Source organism: Sturnira hondurensis, unplaced genomic scaffold (assembly GCF_014824575.4).
Source record: "Sturnira hondurensis isolate 20B ecotype Veracruz unplaced genomic scaffold, ASM1482457v3 Scaffold0006957, whole genome shotgun sequence".
NCBI classification, from domain to species: Eukaryota; Metazoa; Chordata; class Mammalia; order Chiroptera; family Phyllostomidae; genus Sturnira; species Sturnira hondurensis.
Genome location: NW_028079588.1, coordinates 175,879 through 197,565, shown reverse-complemented (window position 1 = coordinate 197,565; position 21,687 = coordinate 175,879). Strand labels below are relative to the sequence as shown.

Here is a 21,687-nt window from a genome sequence, read left to right as displayed (position 1 = left end):
TTAACAAGTCCCGGGGGTTATTCTGATGCACATTAATGTTGGAGAAGTACGAGTGTAAAACAGTTTTAACAGTTTTGGTTTGCGTTCGCGTAGTAGTGTGTTAGGTGAATACTTGGGTCTAAAGTACTAGAATATCAGAGTCAGTTCCAATCGCTCATCTCTTAGGTTTGTCTCTCCGCTCCCAATCTGGAGTTAGCTACTTTACCAAAAACAAACAAACAAACAAACAAAACCCCCGGCGCTCTAGTAACAGGAAATTAACTTCCCAAAGCAAGACAGGTCTAGGCCAATCAAATATCAGGCTCGAGCAGCTAGCCCACCCTGGAGGTGTGATTGGTGAGTCCCCTGCGGAAGAGCCAGCCGTGGCACCACCCCCTCCCTCCACCGCAAGCCAATAGTCGCTCAGAGTTCAAAGTAGCAAAACCCGCGCCAGTGGTGAAACATGGCGGGGTGTAGTGTTGGAGGGTCTCCCAGCTCCCGGGGACGTGCGGACGGGGAGGATGCGGGACCCTCGGAGGAGCTGCTGTGGGAAAGGGCGAACGATAATGAGGACTCGTTCGAATGCCAGGAACTGTTCGAGTGTCAGGCTGAAATGGGGGCCCCGGAGGAAGAGAAGGATGCGGACTTGGCGGCCGAGGCCGAGGCGGTAGCTGGCGGCTGGATGCTGGATTTCCTCTGCCTCTCTCTCTGCCGAGCCTTCCGCGACGACCGCTCCGAGGACTTCCACCGGACGCGCGACAGCGCCGAGGGTAAGTGCCGGGTACGCGGAGGGCGGGCGGGCGGGTGGGTGGGCGGCCGAGGCCGCGCTGGCCCCCTGAGGGACCCGCTGGAGAGGAGAAGCACAGAAGGCGTGAGTGAACTGTTTGCTGAAATTTCGCATCCTCGTATTGTCAGCTCGTCAGTTTTTTTCCGATTCTAAATTTTTCTGAGAAAAGTGAGAATAAGACCCCGTTTAGAGTTGATACAGGATTAAATGAGTTCAAATGTACAAAATCGCACCCAACCCAGTGTCCAATTCTTTTTGTCTTTGTTGGCATAATTTTTTTTTTCAACTCAGGTATTTCTCAAATGGCAGTCTGCAGTCATTGTGGTCTCCAAGTGATCTAGGCCTCAGTGTTTTCTGTTAATCTGTGAGCTACTTAAACCGCTCTTGGCCTGCTTACTCAGTATTGTAGGGTTCAGAATGATAGTAACAGTCAATGAAATCTACTGCCTAGACATTTACAGCCCGTAAATGATGAACAAAGACATAGATCCATAAAGAAGACTGCCCTGGCATTTTAAATGGTAACAGAAAGTGCTTTACCAAACTAGGGAGTCCGCTTGCCTGCTTGTATCAAAGCCCAGTAAGACATAAACAGAAGTTTGCAGCAAGGAAAGTAAAGTAAGGGTTTGTTTTTAGAAAGTGGTCCAAGCCAGAAGGCGGATGAGCTGATGCTCTGATACCTGGCTTCCCAATTGCTTCCAAGCCATGGGTCATTATTAATCAAGGTGACTGAGGGAAAGTTAAGGTGTGGTCTCTCTTATTTGGTGAGTGCTTCTGGTTCTGATGTTAGCCACCTGATGGATTCCTAAGATGATGTGCTGCCAGCCAGAACCTCACTGTCCTGAGGGCTTAATGATTAAGAGAGAAGAAGGCAGGTGAGTCAGGATGCTGAGGGAGGCCAGTTTTTTTTTCTTTTTCTCCCAATGTCAGATTGTTGATCAGCCAGATCCCAGCCAGAACGCTGAGTGTATGCCACCTAATGATAAAAATGTGACACAGCAGGCACATCTGCAACACTTCTAGGGGCAGTTAGGCCAGTTTGAATCACAAAGAAAGAAAGGAGAAAAGGTCATAATAAAGAAATGAAGTTTCTGCAGTTAGAGATGCTCTAGTATTTATTACAGAATTGGCATTCAATTTATTGCAGCTGAATGCAGTCCCAAGATAATATTAAATAGAAATACTTAAGAAAACCATATTGACACAGTTCGTCTTCATGTCAATCCCATGAGTTAGGCAAATAATCTTAGTGTATAGAGAAGTAAACTAGTTAAGCAACCTAAAACATTGATAGTTTTTAACCCCTTATGAAGGATGTTCTAGACCCATGCCGTATCATCCAATTCAAGAATCTTTCCTCTGACTTATCACACAGACCACTAGAGCCATTAATTTAACTCAAGAAAGATAAGTCCTGGAATGAAGCCAGTGCACTATAATTAGAATTATTAAAAAGTCCTCTTTGGGGAGGAGACTAGAATTATCTACGTGGTGATGAATTTCAGTTGAAAACATCAGCATGAGCTTGTTTAGCTTAAAATAGGTATCGATGGCTATATATAGAAATACATCTTCATATTTTTTAAATCCTCACCAGAGGGTAATTTTATTGATTTCATTTTCCCCCACATTTGTTTTATTGCTGTTAAACTACACTTGTCTCCATTTTCCCCCCACCATTCTCACCCACCACAGCCATCCCCACTCCCCACCCTTGATCCTACCCCCCCTTTGGTTTTGTCCATGTCTCCTTTATACATTTTCCTGAAAACCCCTCCCTTCCCCCCCCCTTATCCCCTCCCACCTCCCCTCTGTCAGATTGTTTTTAATTTCAATGTCTCTGGTTATAGTTTGCTTGCTTGTTTTGTTGATTAGGTTCCACTTATAGATGAATATTTTGTTAAAGATTTTATTTATTTTTAGAGGAAGGGAAGGGGAAAGAGAGGGAGAGAAACATCGATGTGTGAGAGAGACATGGATCGATTGTCTCCCTTTGCCCCCAACAAGGGACTTGGCTTGCAACTCAGACGTGTGCCCTAACTGAGAATGGAACAGGCAACCTTTCTATTTGAAGTCCAACACTCATCCCATTGAGGCACACCAGCCAGGGCCATATGCATATTTTTATAAATGTATGGACACAGATACTATTCTCATCAATTTCCTTGTTCTGTTAGATGAAAAGTTGTAGACTCAGTGTACCCCTCGTAACAACAAGTACACCTACCTCTCAAGTCTTGGTTCCCAATACTATTTACCCATAAGGGGAACCAGATCTCTTTGGAGAAATTGCCTGATTGTAGTAATTGTGTGAAAACCTCTACTGTTTTTCACAATAATTCTGTAAATTTAAAACAATTCTAAGAAATAAATTTATGAAAAACATAACAACCCCTTTCAAGGTTCTAGCTCAAGACCAGAGAAATAATCTAGGCCACTTCGATTTTATTCAGGTTAAGAGCACAGAATCCCAGAGAAAGGGAACTGTTTTTCAAGTTACAGTGCTAATCAGTGGAAGATAAGCAAGTTGTGAGTATAGTTTTGTCTCTGTATTCCATTTTTGACTGAAGGGACTCGTTTTATCTCATCTGTAGAATTTCATTTACTGTACTTTTCATTATTGTAAAAAATGTGCAACTTGATGCTGTCTAGAAAATGCTTAACTCTTTCATTCTAACCCAGAATTGTTCTCACACCTGTCAGATGACACCTTTTCCAGATTCTTATTTCTAACCTGTCTCCTACCTACCATGGGAAGCACTGCGGACTGCAGGGTAGTGATTAAGAATATGAACTCCAGAGTAAATTGTCTGGATTTGATTCCTGGTTCTGCTACTTTATAGCTGTAAGACCTGAAGCAAGTATTTACTCTCTTGGTACCTTGATTTCCTAACTCGGGTGGTAATAATAGTAATGACCTCATAGGGCTGTTGAGAGAACCAAATGAACAGATATGTGTAAAGCATGGTTTCCCAACCTCAGCACTTTTGACACTTTGCTCCTCATAATTATTTGTTTTGTGTGTGCATGAGGGTGGAGGGGCATGGGGGGATGCAGGTGCCCCTGTGCATGATAGGATATTTAGTAGCACTCCTGACCTCACCCACTAGGTGTCATTAGCACCCCCTTCCACCCGTGACTACCCAAAAGGTTCCAGACTAAATGTTTTCTTTTTCACTAAATGTTTTCTTTTTTTTAAGTATATTTTCTTGATTATGCTTTTACAGCTACCCCATTTTTTAATCCCCTTTATCTCCCTCCACCCGGTACTTCCATTCCCTCATTGCACCCCGCCTTAGTTCATGCCCATGGGTCGTACATATAAGTTCTTTGGCTTCTCAGTTTCCTATCCTATTCTTAACTACTGTCTGTTTTGTACCTACCAATTATGCTCCTTATTCCCTGGGCCTTTTTCCCCATTCTACCCGTTCCCTGATGGTAACCCTGCATGTGATCTCCCATTTCTGAGATTCTGTTCCTGTTCTAGTTTGCTTTGTTTTTGTTATTTTAGGTTCAGTGGTTAATAGTTGTGAATTTATTGTCACACTAAATGTTTTCTAAGAGAAAAAATCACTCCCAGTTGAAAACCACTGGTATGGTGTTATAAGTGCTTAAATATAGTGTTATTGTTGCTAGTTATTAGATCCTCCCTACTAATGCACTTTTCTGCCAGCATTGTTTAGCATAGGTATTGAAGAAGCAGGTAGCTAGGTTCAGTCAAAGTAGATTTTCCTTGTGCAGAAGGACGATGGTGTGTAGAGTTTAATTTGTGCTGTTTTAGACTAAAACCATCGTGAGGGGCAGGGACCAGTTGGCCATCTTACCATTCAGTCATCAGTTCCTAATATTGGCTAGAAGTAGATGGTCATTAAATATTGAATAAATTGTGTTTAAATTTTATTTAAATTTTGTGCTGTTTTTGAATCCTATTTAATATCATATGGCTATATTTGCACACTCCCCTTCCCCCCAATAATTGCTAGTATATGATAAGATTATGGCATTTTAGAATTGAGGAAATGTATTTATTTGTCTTATCTGCTTAGTGCCTGCTGGACTGCTTTTTGGTTTTTATATATACCAAGTCTGTCCTAGGTGAAGTATTATATAATGGCACCTTTAGGTCTTAAACATTATTTCTTCAGAAAAGACTTCTCTTACAACATTTCTTTGTTATATGCTTCCATAGCATTCTATACTTATCTTTTTCAGTTTCCTCCACATTTTTACTTTAGTTGTTCGGTCATTTGTCTTTCATTGCTACGTGGTCGTTGCTGCATGGTCCAGGGTTATGGTTTACTCGCCACTGCATATACTCACTGTCTAATATAACATCTGGTCAGTATTCAGATATTTGGGAAATTAGTATAAATAAATACGTTTTTAAAATACAGCTTGTAAAGTGAACAGACTCACTTCACTGAAACCTTGACAGAAATAATATAAAATATTTCCTATAATATTACAAATTTGAAGGCATAAAATAAGCTTCCAGATAGTGAGTTGACACATTTTATCATTTGCATCTGTAGCTTCCTTTTCATTGAGTGCTACCTGTGAAAGTAGCTTTAAATATTTATTGTTCTACATGTGAAATACCAGCTTTATTTTACAAATGTTTATTGCTGTCTTCTTGTTCTGATTTTTTGTTTTTATTTTTGAGAGTATGTTTATTAAAGCTGGGGACAGTGAAACAGAGAGGACTTGGGACAGGAGAGAGCCTAGGTGGAGCTGCTTTGACTCTCCAGAAATGTTATAGGAAAGATGTGAGCCTTGGCGGGGCTGCTGTGAGCTCAGTGAAGAATCGGAGAAAACGGGTCTTTGGAGACGGGTTCAGGGGGTTACCCCAGGATGAGCTGCCTCTGCCCATTGCTCCCCTGGTTGCAAGGCTAGCAGAGACTCTTTTATTTGTTTGTTTGTTTTTAAGATTTTATATTTTTTATTTAGAGAGGGGCAGGTGGGCAGGTAGGGAGAAAGGGAGAGAAATATCAATATGTTGACTCTTGCATGCACAACAAATGAGGACCAACCCCAATCCAGGCATGTGCCCTGACCGGAATTGAATGAGTACCCTTTCGCTTTTCAGGACAATGCCCAACCAACTGAGCCACATAAGTCAGAGCAAGGGTTTTTTTGATGTTTTAATAAAATTCACTTTTTGTCTTTTTCAGCTATTATTCATGGATTATCCAGTCTAACAGCTTATCAATTAAGAACTGTATACATATGTCAGTTTTTGACAAGAATTGCAGCAGGAAAAGCTCTTGGTAAATATGTGTTTTTATCTTATATTGGAAATATTTCAATCCATGTCTAAAGTAAGACAATGAGGAGAAACAGATGAGAGCTGTAATTTGGTTTTGAGTGTTTGCCCATATGTATTTGTCATGTATGTCTACACACAGGATTTCTAAAGCAAGTAAAAGAACTATAGTCCCTATATTCTTAGAGCATTGGTTCTCAAACTTTAGCATGTTTCAGAATTATTAGAGAACTTGTTGAAAAAAATAACCCAGAATGCTAACTAAGTCCCCTTCCCCTCTGTGAGTTTGTGATTCAGTCAGATGTGCAGTAGGACTGTTGAGGGGCCCTGGAGTTACATATCCTGTAAGTTCCCAGGTGATTCTGACACTGTTGTCAGGGCCCCACACTTCACAGACTGTACCTTGGAGATTTTAATTTACATTGGTAATTTAAATTCTTTTCTTTATTTTTATTGTTGACACTATTGCAGATGTCCCCATTTCCCCCCTCCCTCCTCCCTCCTCCACTTCCCCTTCCCTCTGGCCATCACCACAGTGTCTGTGTCCATGGGTTATACATATATGTGCTTTTGACTGCTTTTGTGGTGACTCATCCTGTTGCGCACACTCCATTTTTACTAGCAGCTGTGACGTTTGAAGCCTCTTACTTGATTTCAGCACTTACTTATAAAAGGGAAATGATTTACAACTACGATATCTCTGTCCCTTGTCCCCAAAGTTCATTTTAGATTCTAATGGACATGCCTGATTCAGTTTATCAGTAATGGTGGACATTACACCATAGTCATTTAAAGGATCTTTTGATGCAAATAATTACATATTTATATTGGTTTATACAATGTTTATACAAGCAGTAGGCAGTACTCACATGAAACTGCTTACTTATTATGAACGTGTATTACATGAAATCCCAGTGTATTAATACTGTTCCCAAGGCCCTCGCTAATCTGTCTGGCTCATGTAGTATACTTTGTTAGTTAGGTCTGGAGTCAGTGCCAGGACTCATAAGTGTACAGGACTAGAGGCAGAGGAGATGTGAGAAAGACAGAATTGTAGGTGGGTCTGGGCCTATTGCTGAAGAGAAAAACGGGCTGATATGGACACAATTGGAGAATTTCTAACCATGCAGACGGTAAGTTAAGATGGTTGTTAACAGAGTTGTTTTGCAATTAAATGTAACAAAATATTCTGCAGTGCTCAGCTGTGCTTCACATACAACATTTATTCAGTGTATCTTATTTACCCCCTTCCTTTCCTCCCCAAAAAAGAGTGCAGAAAACTCAGATTTTGTGTGTGACGCCCATAGTTTAAATTCACCAGAATCCTGTTTTGAGTGTATCTTAGATACAGTAGGCCAGGGACTATTACCAAAAATAAATGTATTTCACTACATTTGAAAATGTAGTGAAATTGAAAATGTATTTTCAAGTGAGATGCATTTTAAATTTCACTTTAATTTACTTACTGGATTTTCAAGTATACACACCCTTTTGCATTTTTTTATTAGGTTGTTTTACATCAACACTGCCTGATAGAAATACAAGCATATAGTGGGCCTCATATGTAATGGAAAGTTTTGCAATAGCAACATTGAGTAAAGTATTTAGAAAAATGAAGGGCTAGAACGTGATACTCCAAGCAAATGGCATCCAGAAAAAAGCAGGTATAACCGTGCTTATATCAGACAAAATAGATTTCAGGACAAAAAAGGTAACAAGACAATGATGGCAGATACTTTATAATGATAAAGGAGATGATACTTTAAATAAATTACCAACAAATAGGTGGAATTAATTTTAGCAATATCTTATTTAACCCAATATTTTCAAAATATGTGCCAACATATCAATATTAAAATATGTTAATGAGATCTTTTACCCTCCCTTTTTTGCAGTAAGTCTTTGAAATCTAGTGTGTNTTATATCAAACAAAATAGATTTCAGGACAAAAAAGGTAACAAGACAATGATGGCAGATACTTTATAATGATAAAGGAGATGATACTTTAAATAAATTACCAACAAATAGGTGGAATTAATTTTAGCAATATCTTATTTAACCCAATATTTTCAAAATATGTGCCAACATATCAATATAAAATATGTTAATGAGATCTTTTACCCCCCCTTTTTTGCAGTAAGTCTTTGAAATCTAGTGTGTATTTTATACTTAAAACAATCTCAGTTTGGACTAGCATATTTTAACTGCTAAATAATTGCATATAGCTGGGGGCTACCATGTTAGCTTTAGTCTTCTGCCCCACGTAGCTTTAAAATATGGCATATGCCATGAAGGGGAAATGTTTTTTTGCTTCTCCTTTCACGAGACTATATCTTTAAGATCCATGCAACTCTGGGAGATTTCCCTGCCTTTCCACCCAGCTTCCTACACTGTTCCAGAACTCAGCAAATGTTCTGTGCAGGAAAAAACATTTGTTTTCAGTTTTTCTAGTTTCCAGTCCACCAAGCTGGCCCCAAGGAAACCACCAGAAGCTTTTTTTATTTCTCTTACCCCCAGTAAAATCTCTCTGTCTGAAATTCACTGGATCCTCGGCTTGAGTAGCAAATGAGCTCAGGAAGGAGAACCTCTACAAAGCGTTAGCTCACCTCAGGACTCTCCCATTGGAACTTTGGTTCCTCATACCCTCATTGCTATCCCATGCCTGTAGTGACACGACTGCAATTTATCCAGTTTTTTTTAGTTGTGGGAGTGTTGGTGTGCTGCAGTATCCTATATCCTACCTGAAAGGTTACACTAAATTTTTTGAAGATCTAACATAAACATTTATTTTGTATCTTAGTTATATGAAAGAAGGCAGATTAGTGAGAGGGGTTAGTAATGTCAGTCAGGAAAGACTTATTAGGAAAGATGGCTGTTGAAGCAGATATAAAATGAACAAGGATTAGGCAATCTGCCTTTGCATTTTTACTTCATGCTTTACATGTACTTTGCTCATAGCAGCTATCTTGTTATTCCTAGAATGGACCTTTGTTGAGACATAGTGCTTTTTAAGGGTTCTGCTGTCTGCTTCTACTGCTTGCTAGTTGTGCGAAGTCTGCAGATCTCTGGTTCTCCTTCAAAAAACAAGGTTAATAGTATTGTGCCCTTTTTTAAATTGTGTACACTGCTAAAATTGTGTGGACAAAGGAAATACTGGATGTTAAGCACTTAGCACAGTGCCTGACACATATAATGTTAACTAGGAATTTGAATATCTTTTGTACACCTTCCTTATCTTCTCCATCTTCTGAAATATTTTCTTTCCATTTTTGTCCTCTTCTCTTGGTTAGCTACTGTTTGTACTTAATGACTCAGTTTAGATGATTCCTCTTTGAGTAAGGGTTCTCTTCTAATATCCCTTTTTAGATCTAATCCTCTTTGCCTCAAATACACTAGTCTCTCCTACACAGTTTTTAGAAAATGGAGATGCATGGCCTCTCCCCTATACTAATTAAATCATTCTCTGGGGCATCAGTGATTTTTAAAAGTTCCTCACATGATTCCAGGGTATACCTAGGGTTGAAAACTATTGGCATAATATATGGCAAAAGTGGGTTTATAGTTGAGAATATGCAAAACACAGAGTTTATTCTTGTATTATTTATTAGTTACTGTATTTTTTCCATACAACTGTACACCTACTTTTCCCCACCCTGTGTGACTCTAGTAAAGTCCTAGTCACATAGATTTGTCTACATGTCTTCCTTCATAGCTAGCATGGGAGTTCCACAAGGGCAAAAACTTTTTCTTTTTCATGTTTGTATCCTAAGAACCTGGCACAGAGCCTGGACTATAAAGAGACTTAGTATATGAATGAATATATTTTTATATCAAAAATGTTGGTGAAACAATTAGGAGAGCACCACAGGAAGTAAAGTAGAAATCGTGGAAACTGCTAGTATTAAATTGCATACTTCCTCTAATTTTGCAAAAGAAAAAAATGGATGTGCCTTTCACAGTTCTATTCGGTATGTTTATTTTTACATAGTTCATGGAACTACTAGTGTACCAGAAACTACAGGATTTGAGAGGAGTATACTGTGTAGCTCCTAACCTCAAAATTTCAAATATAATCATCATGCATTGTACTATGAGAGGTTTTCTGCCTTCAAGACACTTAAATGCTAATAGGATTGTTGAGATAAGTGTAAGTAAAAAACATTGCAAAATATAACAAAGATAGGAATGGCTGTACAGAGATTTTAGAGAAAAGGTATCTCCTAGTCACTTAGCCAGAGTAAGGACAGAATTCAGGAAGGAGTTAGAGTTTGCTCTAAACCTAAAAGGGTTGATGGATTTCGTAAGAATGTAAAAATAGTATTCTATATAAAACAAACATTTGAGTTATTTGAAGAATGGACTATAGTTTACCTGGATAGTAGAAGTCATTTTTTTCTTTTTTTATTATTTGTCTTGTCTTGGTTTTTGTTTGTTTTTATCGTTTTTGGATAGTAGAACTGATTTGTATCCTTAACTTCCCAAAACTTGCTCCTCCCCAAGCATTCCTATGTCAATAGATGGCAGCACCATTTATCCAGTTGTTAAAACCTCTCTCAAGTTTGAGAGAGTTCCTTGTTTTTCTCAAACTCCACATCCAGTCCACCGGCAGGTCTTGTTCGTTCTACATTCGAAGTTCTGAAACAGACATTTATTTCCTTCCCCTGTCATCTTTGATGACATGTGACATTTGCCCACTATTACTCTTAGCGGACTGACCTATCTTTTGACAGGTCAAACTTTTCAGGGCCTTTGTACTTGCTGTGCCCTGTGGAGTGTTTTTCCTGTACATCTTTGCTGCTTCTGTTTCACATTATGCTGATCTTGGCTCCACTGTCAGTTCCTCAAAGAGGCTTTTCCTAACTTCTCTGTCTGAAAGAGCCCCTGCCCCATCATTCTCGATTCCTAGTACCCTTTTTTTCTTACTAGACTGTATCACGCTGAAGTTAAAGTATGTGTTAATTTAACAAATTATTAGCGAACATGGACTTTGTCTTATTCACTAAGATATTCTTAGTTTTTACTCTAGCATCTACATATACTGAGTGCTCAATATTTATTGAGTGAATGAATTATAGATTATACATGTAGATTACAGATTATAGTGAAGGTTCTATCTAAATGTCAGCTTGAAATGTTTGTATGTAATTTACTAAGTAGTTTACCAGCCACTGTGAATCTTTGATCAGAGTAACCTGATTAAAATTCTGTAGTACAAATACTATCTCATTAAATACTTACATAAGTCCTATGAGACAGTATTTATTTTTACTATTTTGTAGGTGAGAAAAATGAGGCTTAGAGGTGAAGTGACTTTTTCAGCACTAAAGAGGTAATGATAGAGTCTGGAATAAACTCCAAAATCAAGTTTCTTAAACCACTATCCCATGTTTTGCAAGATACAGGATATGGTGATGAGAAAGAGAGTAAAACAGTGACTCCTTAGATATTTTTTGAAAATTTATTTATTTATTTATTTGCAGAGGATGGGGAAGGAAGGGAGAGAAACATCAATGTGTGGTTGCCTATTGCACATCCCCAGTTGGGGACCTGGCCCACAACTCAGGCATGTGCCCTGACTGGGAATCGAACCAGTGACCCTTTGCACCACTCAATCCACTGAGCCACACCAGCTAAGGCTAGGTTTTTAAGCCTTGGTGATTGTAAAAATGTTGGTACAGAAATAACTTTTTGAAAGATCTTATTTAAAATAACCACAAAATATATAGCAAGGATTTCAGGTAGTTTATGCTAAAATCAAATTCAAAATAAACAAATTTTGTGCTCTAGAGGTTTGTTATAATGCAGTTAGACTTATGAAGCATTTAAGAATTCTGTTACCATGATACTTTATGTAGTGTATAATCTATTCTAGCTTATCAGATTAATATTTTAGTGAAGAAAAGCTTTAAATAGCCTGGCTGGTGTGGCTCAGTGGATTGAGTGCTGGCCTGTAAACCAAATGGCCACCAGTTCGATTCCCAGTCAGGGCACATGCCTATGTTGTAAACCAGGTCCCTAGGAGGGGGTGCAATGAGAGGCAAATACACATTAATATTTCTCTTCCTCTCTTTCTCCTTCCTTTCCACTCCCTAAAAATATGTAAATAAATAATCTTTAAAAAAAAGAAAGAAAAGCTTTAAATGTTCTATAAACTCATCTAGCTTTTTCCATTGTTAAAGTTGATTTTAATAAGGAAATTAACTTGGAATATTAGATCACTTCCCTAAACAGGTATATGCAAGAGCACTGCCTAGCAGGTAGTATACATTCAGTAAATAAAGAAATGAATTTTCTTAAGTGACAAAGTAAGGTTCTCCTTAGCTTTCAAAGTTACTTATTTTTGTTCTGGTTTTAAAAGATGCACAGTTTGAAACTGATGAACGAATTACACCATTGGAATCAGCCCTGATGATTTGGGATTCAATTGAAAAGGAACATGACAAATTTCATGAAGAAATACAGAATTTAATTAAAATTCAGGTATGAGTATTACTGTGTGTTTATCATTATTTGTTACTTTACTAGAAAATGAAAATATAACATCTAAAGAAATTAAGAGCCACTCTAATAGAAGTTGGGCACTAAACCCAGAGTAAAATGTAATATAATCATTTTCTTTAGAAAACCTTTAGTTTATAGTCTTGACGTGAGCTCTAAGGGATAGGACTCAGTGCTTGCCACCTAAATATTTATTGTCTACACTTAGGAAAATGTGCCACATCTATTTAAAGACCATCGGGCAGTTTGAAAAACTTCAGGTTTGTGTCCTCTCAATTTTTATTTAAACATTATAAATATGAAAAAAGTAGAATATTTGATTTAAAAAATCAACAGATTTTTGTGATCAAGAGAATGTAAAGTTTTAACTATGTAGAGAGAGTTTCAGGAGTAGCCTATTAAAGAGTAATACGCCAGCCCTAGTCAGGTGGCTCAGTTAGTTGCAGGTTCATCCTGTACACCAAAAGGCTGTGGGTTTGATTATTGGTCAGAGCACATACCTAGGCTGCAAGTTTGATTCCTGGTCAGGGCAGTTGCAGGAGGCAACCAATTGTTTTTTCTCTTACATTGATATTTTTCTCTCTCTCCCCCTTCCATTTTCTCTAAAAAGAAAATCAATAATGTACATCCTCAGTTGAGGATTTTTTTAAGACAGTAAAACTTTAAAAGAAAGAGTGATAAGCCAAAAACATCACTGAAAGATGTTAGATCAGAGCAAAGTTTTTCTAAGAGCAATTTTGTTAGAAAAATAAATTTTTCCACATTTAAAAGAAATTGTTTTACTGTTGGGTAGGAGGGAAAATCCAGGTTGTATCCCACTTCTCCATGAATTAATTATTGATAACATAGTGACTGTCAGGGTAGAATTAAGACCTGAAGAGAATGAGTAGGAAAATGACTGCTTCTTTTAAGAATTTCAATGCAAGGCAAAGAGATTCGTCATGTTATCCCAATTTGGGGGGTTTCTAGTGGAAGCAGGCCTTTGTTAATATACCAGTGAAAAGTCAAGTGCATTACCATAAAATATATAACAAACATGTACTATACTGCTTACTATTTACCAGGTACTATTCTAAGTATTTTCATATAAAACTTTCTAACTCTAAAACAAAACTCTGAAGTAGATATTTTTATTTCCACCCTGTTGCATATAGGAAAAAGGAGGCATCAAGAGGCTAAATAATTTGTCCAAGTTTATAAAGTTACTTAGATGGTAACAGTGGTCCCATATCTTACTACATATGTGGTATCAAAAAGGGGAATTTATAAAATGATTATTGAAAAGCATCTGGCTTCCTAGCTTTCTATTAGAGACTTTCCAGGTGTCCTGTCTAGCAGATTTTATATATCCTAATCTTCACAAATGCCATCTAGTTCCCCTCATTTCCCTTTTGCTCAAAATATTTAAGTGGGTCCTAAATGTACATAATGCAACTTCTGGTTTATTTATTAATACTTGACTTTAATTTGACCTAAATTAGAGATACAGTGCTGCATATTTATTAGTATACATGAAATTTTTTTCATGTCTTTTCAAACAAATTACCTTATCTTCAATGAATATTTTAGATAATTTATCAAATCAAAATTATTAAATTACAAAAATTATTTATTTTTGTCCTTTTTCTTTTTTTATTGTTCAACTAAATTGAACGTGTTTCTTGATGATGACCCTTCCCTATCTTTCCCCTGTTTTTCCCCCTCCCCTCTCCCCTCTGGTTACTGTCAGTTTGTTCTTTATTTCAGTGTCTCTGGTTATATTTTGCTTGTTTATTTGTTTTGTTGATTAGATTCCACTTATAGGTGAGATCATATAAATTACATAAAAATATTTTAAATGAAGTACCAAATTTTTCAGACTGTAAGATACACCTAGGTTTTAGAGGAGGAAAATAGGGGAAAAAATTTTGAAGCAAAAAATGTGGTAAAATATTTAATAACTTTAATGACATAGGTTGCCACCCTCCCTCCCATAGCGAGCCAGGTAAGCTACATTCTGACTATAAGATGCACCCCTCTCTTTCCTCCCAAATTTGGGGGGGAGTGCATCTTATATTTGGAAAAATACCGTAGTTATTTCAGTATTAAACAACAATTGAGTATTTCAAAGAGCAATCTAAGATATATATTTGTCATCATATCTTTTAGGCTATAGCTGTTTGCATGGAAAGTGGCAATTTTAAGGAAGCAGAAGAAGTCTTTGAAAGAATATTTGATGGCTCACATACGGTAATTGTTTAAAATCAGAATTTTAGAACTGTTTGTATGGAATGAGGAAAATTGAAGAACGTGGAAGGAGAACGAGAACGGTATATAGAACAGTGCTGTCTAATAGAAGTACAATGCAAGTCACATATGTGATTTTAAATTTTCTGATAGCTACATTAAAAAACTAGAAAGAAACAAGTGGAGTTAATTTTAATATTGAACCCACTGTTTTTTAATATTTTAAAATCATTTTAAACAATTAGTATAAAATGTATTGATGAAATATTTTGCATTCCTTTTCTGTACTGTCATCAAAACTTCATATGTATTTTACATTTTTGTCTAATTTCAGGGCTTAAACATTTTAAGGGCTCAGTAGCCATATGTAACTAATGGCTACTATACTGGGCAATGCAGGTATGAGAAGGCATTAAAACTTGTTTATTTTTCTCATGGTTTATTATGTGATCATTGGTCATTTTTGTTTCTCTGTGTAACATTAAGGTTGAATATTAAAAATAAAGTGCTATCAGAGTAAATTAAGCTTAATCAAAGAAAAGATAGCTTTTCTGTGAACTTATTGACCAATAGCATACCTCTAGTACAGTACATGTAGCGTAAATGTATAAGTAGGTGTGTTTCCACAAAAGGAACACATTTCTATGATGAGCCCCCAAAATCATGAATCGGAAGATCCCAGCACCCCCATCCTCCAGTCCCTGTCCCTCCTACCTTCTCACCGGCAGCCACTGGCCTGACGTATAACATCTAAGATCAGCTTTACTTTTTTCTGAACTTTACATAATAGAATCATATAGCAAGTTTGTATTTGTAAGATTGATTCATGGCGTTGCTTATAATACTTTGTTCATTCTCATTACTTCATTGTAGGAATCTACTACAATTCATCTATTCTACTGTCGATGGACATTTGAGTCATTTTCCAGTTTTGGACTATTACATTCCTTTATCCATATCTTTTGTGAAACACATAGTGTACTTAGGATTGAAACTGATGGATTATAGGATATGAACATAGTCAGTTTTGGTAGATGCTGCCGAGTAATTTTCCAAAGCAGTTATATTATCTCAGTTCCTCTACAAGTGCAGGAGAGTTCCAGTTGCTTCACAGACTCTATCTGTGGTTTTTTCTTTAGTCATTTTAGCAAATATGTACTGTGTCACATTGAGCTTTAATTTTGTCTCCTTGATGACTAATGCAGGTGAGCATCTTCTCATTTACTGGTGTGTATAGAGTTGGGGGACAATCACCTTAATCCCTTGAGGGACTGAGCCAAGTTGGCCGTCAGTTGTAGTTTTAGGAAGGCTCAGTCTGTCTCTGATTTGCTCCTGTTCCTAGGGGACAACACTCCAGATTGCAGCAAAAAGCTTGACACATTTATTGGGTTCCCTGTCCCCACTTTTTTATAAATAAGGGCTGTAACTGTACAGATGCTATCTTATTTCTTAAATTTGGTACTGCACATTCAGGTTTGTAATTTTTAAGTCCTTTATTATGTGTGTGAAATGTATTTTTAAATTGAAAAGAAAATAAATCAGTGGGCCATTTAGAACATTAGATTTTTAAACATCTTGTGTGTCTTTGAGTTTGTTTTTATTAAGTGATCTTTTTAATATATGACAAAATTTCTAGTATCTTATTTGTGATTTTTGTGTTGTTCCTTTTTTTCCCCTAGACTGTACAAAGGAAATTGCTTAAGATAATCTCTCAGAAAGATACATTTCATTCCTTTTTTCAACACTTCAGCTATAACCGCATGATGGAGAAAATTAAGAGTTTTGTGAATTATGTGCTTGATGAAAAATCATCAACATTTTTAATGAAGGTATGCATATTTCAGAAAGACTAGTAGACTTAGGAGAAATTATTATAATAAAGAATAATAGTTAAATAGAAATCCTTAAAAGACAAATCAATTTTTAGTGGTTTTTGTAGAAGAATGTGGCAAAGAGTTACAATTAGTGAACCTAAAGGGTTTATCAATGATCTTTGTAATATTTTTACAACTTTTCAAAATAAGAATTGAATAAGTTTTCAAAATAAAAAGTTGAGACAGGAAACTTAGAATGAGTTAAGAAATAAGCAAAAATATTTAGTTTAAATTTAATTAAACTTTATAAAAGTTTTAGCATATTTTTGGAAAAATTTAAAATTAGACTGAAAGGGGGCCTTCAAATTTTTTATATAACATATTAGCCTCTGTCTTGACCTCAGAAATTTTTAACTTAATGTGTTTGATGGAGCATTGGTTAATTTGGTGTAGTTTTATTTTAAAATATCCGGATTTTTTTAACTGACCTTTTATCTTAAAATTGCCAAGAGAACATTGTGTGTATAACAGATTTACAAGAGAAGATCTCCATCAGCAGGTATTTAAAGTAGCTGCAGGTGATGTCAGAGTTACTGGGTAAAAAAAATAGCAGCGTAGTGCCCTTGACTGGCTTGTGAGTAGGTACTTTTGTTACAACTATCAAAGAATTCACTTTAATTTAATGTTTTTTGTTTAAAGTGGCTTAAAGCATTCCTTTCTCTCCCCAATCCCCTTTTTTAGGCAGCAGCCAAAGTAGTAGAAAGTAAAAGAGCAAGAACAGTTCCTCAGGAGAAGCCTAATGATACTGACATTGGCATGGAAACTCAAGCTGATTTGGATACAGGCAAAAGGTTTGTAAATCCATTGATAATATTTTTTATCATATGAATGTAATATCTTTATGTAAAAGTGACACAAGTGAGCCATTATTAATAAAAATAATTTTTGGACATTGGGTATATTGTCTTGATGATGAACTTTTGGCGATTCAAAGTATGTAAAGTTATTTTGTTTCATGACTTATGCGAAATTTTGTTAAATGTGCTAAGCAAGAGTAGTGAAAATACATGGTTTAGACAGTGTGATATTTATCATTCTCAGTAAATTTGTGCCCTGGAACAGTACCCAGGCTGGAAACCTGAATCATCTGTGCCCTTTAGCTCTTAGATCCCACTTGGCCGCACTATGTGACTGTCTGACTGTACTGAGGGGTATTCTAGTATTTAAGACATTGCTCACACACCTGTAAGGGTAAGCTAGCCTGCTTCAGGTGCTCCACTGAAGAAATAGTGATTTGCTCCAGTGCTGGAAGGAAACCGCTGTGTCAGTCATACATATTGAGAGACCAGAGTTCAGTCTTCAGAGTTATTTCTTCTTAAGGGGTTTGCAAGGTTAACTTTTACAAAATTGATTTTACCTTTTGCTTTGGCTTTAGAAGCTAACCCTATCAATAATATAAACTCAACCATTATAAAGATCTTCCTTTTTGTTGAATCTGTGATTCATTCTCTCTATTCTTCCACCCTTAACCCAAGGCCAAATACTCATCCTGTGGTCTCTGGATGGATATATTTGGCAATTGGTGTAATATTAACTGTTTTTTTTTCTTGGGACCATTGACTTGAATGCTGAAGTTTCCCCATTTTTTTAATTCTCACCCAAAGATTTGTTTTTGTTTTTGTTTTTGTTTTTTATCATTGACTTGAGAGAGAAACACCTATGTGAGAGAGAAACATCGATTAGTTGGCCTCCTGCACATGCCTCAACCAGGGATTGAACCCACAACCTAAGTATGTGCCCTGACTGGGGATTGCATCCACAGTCTTTTGGTGTAAGGGATGACGCTCCAACCAACTGAGCATCCGGCCAGGGCAGATTCCCCATCTTAACTACTTATTTAGAGGTGGGGATTTGGGTCTAAGTTCTGTGGACGTGGCCTAGATCACACCTCAGGACTGAGCTCAGTCGTCTTACAGTCTCTCTTGTCCCTGCTACCAGAACAGGATCTGCTCCTCACTGTCGTCTCCCCAAAATCTCTTCTAAAGTTCTGGTTCTCACTTGTTTTTTCTAAGACACATTTTGAGAAGTACAGATACCATTTTTATTGGTTCAGTTGTTTCACTTTGTTTATGAAATCAGAGTTTAGCAATACTAAGACCTAATACATTCTTGTGGCCCAGTCTTTCTGCCTGGTGTAATACTACTTTAAAATAAAATGGAATTAAGACTTACCCTTATTCTTGCAGATAATGAACATATCTCATGTCCCCTCCTTATGTAGTACCACACACTATTTCAAATGTCTGCTAGACACAAAGTAAATCAGTGTGTGAAACAGAATTCTTGTTCTCATCTGCTCTCTGTACCCCGACTTTCCTTCACATCATGCATCCAGTTATCTCCCCAAGTGTTGTGAATCCCATCTCAGAAATGTCTGTCTAACTTATCCTTTCTTATCATTTATATCTTAGATTATTGCGTAGCTTTCTACCACAAATCCATTCTTAACATGACTTCCAGAGTTAGCTGGAAGTCATGAAAACAGGTCTGTCTAAATACTTCTAAGCTTAATAACCTCTATTGGCTTTCAGTTTCTTACTAGATGAGTTAGAATTTACTGGCATGGCTTATAAAGCCTTACATAGCCCCTTTCTGTTTTGTTTTTAACCCCTATAAATAACCTTGGCCCTGAGCATTAACCCTTTCCTGTCCACATATACCATACTTTCTTGCAACCAGAACTTCTCCCTCATCTTGAAATAATAAGCTTCTTTATGCCTCGACCCTTGCTTCAATTTTGAATTTCCTATTTTCTATTCTGAGAATACTTGCCATTCAAGGTCTAGCTCACAGATCACCTATAAGCAGTCTTCTTGAGCTCTCTAACCAAAGTTGTCACTTCTGTGCTTCCATAGCATCAAGTCACACCTATGTAAGGGGACTTACCTTGGATAGTAACTTATCTGTTCACCTATTTGTATCTCCTGCTAGATTGAGAATTCTTCGTGGGGGGGTTGTATCCTTGGTACCTCATTCATTACTAGGCATACCATAAACCTTGTAGTGGTCTGGACACAGAGGGCAAAACCAAAACTAGGCACAAAGTAGAAATCGGAAATCAAGCATCTTGGACGCAAATAGATAGAATCAGAATTGTGACTGTGAGGTCAGACAAATGCTAGGAAAGATGAAAACCTTATGCTATCAGTACTAGATGAAATAAATATTTTGCTCTGATAAAGTTTACAAACTATCTGAGACCATAACAATTATAGATGTGAAATGAGACAGTAGCAGACATTACATAATTTGTTAGTTTGAAGGTGAACTTACATGCTGAAACACTTGATATGGACACCTTCAGGATGTGTGAGCACTGAGCAGGGCCTTGCAGGGTGGTTAAAATTTTGACAGGTAATTGGAAGAGGACATGTTGTTTCAGGAGAGAGTAGTTGCAGTGAAGCCATGGTGGTGTGAATGGTCTGCAGTGTCCGTGGGAGCTAGTTACAACTGTCACAAAGAGGAGGGATTTTTAAAAAAATTCAGTTAGAGGCTGGTGAAGAGGACAAGAAATTAAACTTGAGTAGAAATAGAGATCCATGGAAGAGTTTTTTAAAGAGTGACACTATGAATGCTTGATTACAGTACTAATTCTGCTTAAATTGTGTTTGGGAAAGCTTAATTTACTATCTCTGGTAAGCATATCTGGCAAAAATTTGCCATGTTGTAATGGCCAATATATGTCCCAATGGTACCAGAATTTCTTTCTCAAAGATATTTTGTACAAATTGAAATTTTTACTAAATTGACTTGTGGAAAGTACTATCCTTACTAAATGTTTTTTTTTTTTATTGCATTCTTAAAATTTTTTTATCTAAAGACCTGCCTCTGGGACCCTGAGTTGTTTCCCATTGTCCCTACAGTGCCCTTATTAGAATACACACTCAAGGAGCAGTTGAACTTAAAGCAGATGGTTAGTAAATTCTTCCTCTGCCATTGAAACAAGAATATGATGCTGGGGCAGGAGGGGTTGGGAGTTACGTTTCTGGTGAATGTTACAAATTTTTATTTTATGAAATCACTTGAAAAACTGTGTTTATCCTACTATACATGCTGTAATGGACAATGTCACATGTTTAGAGAGCAGGAAGTCTGCATGAATGGGGAGGATCTTGTTGGGTTATCTGTGGGGACTCTGAAATAACTCATGATAAAAGCAGTAGTTAGAGGCAGAAAGAGATCTGTGTATGGTGGGAAATGCTTGGAAGGATGGTGATTGACTGATCAATGGTAGTGGGTGGTACACCTCAGTGGCATAAGTTCTCACAGGCGAAGGTCTTTATGAAAGCAAGATCCTGAGAGTGGCATTCATTCACAGGAGACCCACCTCTGGGAACCTGTGGCTCAAGGAAGGTGGAAGATTAAGTCGATCTCTACTTGAGAAAGCCACAAAGGAGAGAAATATTGTTGCCAAGGGAGAGCTACATGTTGAACAAAGTGGAGAGGCTATAAATGGCATTCCAGAGGGCACGGGAGAAAGTTTTGGGAGGGAGGGAAAGGATTAGCAGGTTGCATACAGCACTTACAGGGGTGAGAGTATTGGTTTTAGGTAGTGATAAAATAGCTGCCTGAGCTTAACTAAACTACTTTGTCATCATAGTTTGCTCCTTTATGAAACTGGAATAATACCAACTTTTTAGGGATGCCAAAAAATTCTGCCACATCCAAACAGCCTTTACCTTTCAAAAAAAGCCTTTTTTTTTTTTTTTCAAGTTATAAAGATGATCAAGTGGTATACATTCCTGCCATCATGTATACAGGAATTTTGGAATTTCTCTTTTGGGAAATGAACTTATAAGTCATAGGAGAGAATGAAAGTTAATGCTTTACACTCTGAAAAATTTTTTACTTGATCTGTTTAATTGGAAAATCAAAAGAATCTTGACTTCTGAGTAGATGAGATGAAGAAAGTAAGTGGTGGGAGAAAGGAAAGTCTGATAACAAACCCTAAAAGGCCATAGGTTAAGATGGAACACTAAGCCAGGAGAGCACGAAAGGAAACAGGTGAAAGAAGAAGAATGTCCGAGAACAGAGGAGACAAATCACCTCCCTTTTTCCAT

General features: G+C 37.2%; 1 protein-coding gene and 1 non-coding gene across 4 annotated transcripts in view; one reads left to right on the top strand and one right to left on the bottom strand.

Annotated features, from left to right (window-relative positions):
* Window positions 1-405: 405 nt before the first annotated feature.
* Window positions 406-21,687, top strand: part of TERF1 (telomeric repeat binding factor 1) — a 48,675-nt gene continuing 27,393 nt past the window's right edge. For 2 of the 3 annotated variants that reach the window (XM_037050923.1, XM_037050925.1), the window contains exons 1-6: window positions 406-749; window positions 5,938-6,033; window positions 12,388-12,509; window positions 14,676-14,756; window positions 16,433-16,582; window positions 17,309-17,418. In XM_037050923.1, coding sequence (XP_036906818.1) covers window positions 443-749; window positions 5,938-6,033; window positions 12,388-12,509; window positions 14,676-14,756; window positions 16,433-16,582; window positions 17,309-17,418 — 866 coding nt within the window. In that variant the 5' untranslated portion in view covers window positions 406-442. The remainder of the gene's footprint in view (window positions 750-5,937; window positions 6,034-12,387; window positions 12,510-14,675; window positions 14,757-16,432; window positions 16,583-17,308; window positions 17,419-21,687) is intronic. The other variant, XM_037050924.1, reaches the window with a different exon arrangement.
* On the bottom strand, window positions 1,731-1,796 carry LOC118990350 (small nucleolar RNA SNORA17). Its single transcript, XR_005067209.1, has one exon. It is a non-coding gene; the product is annotated as a small nucleolar RNA SNORA17 (small nucleolar RNA).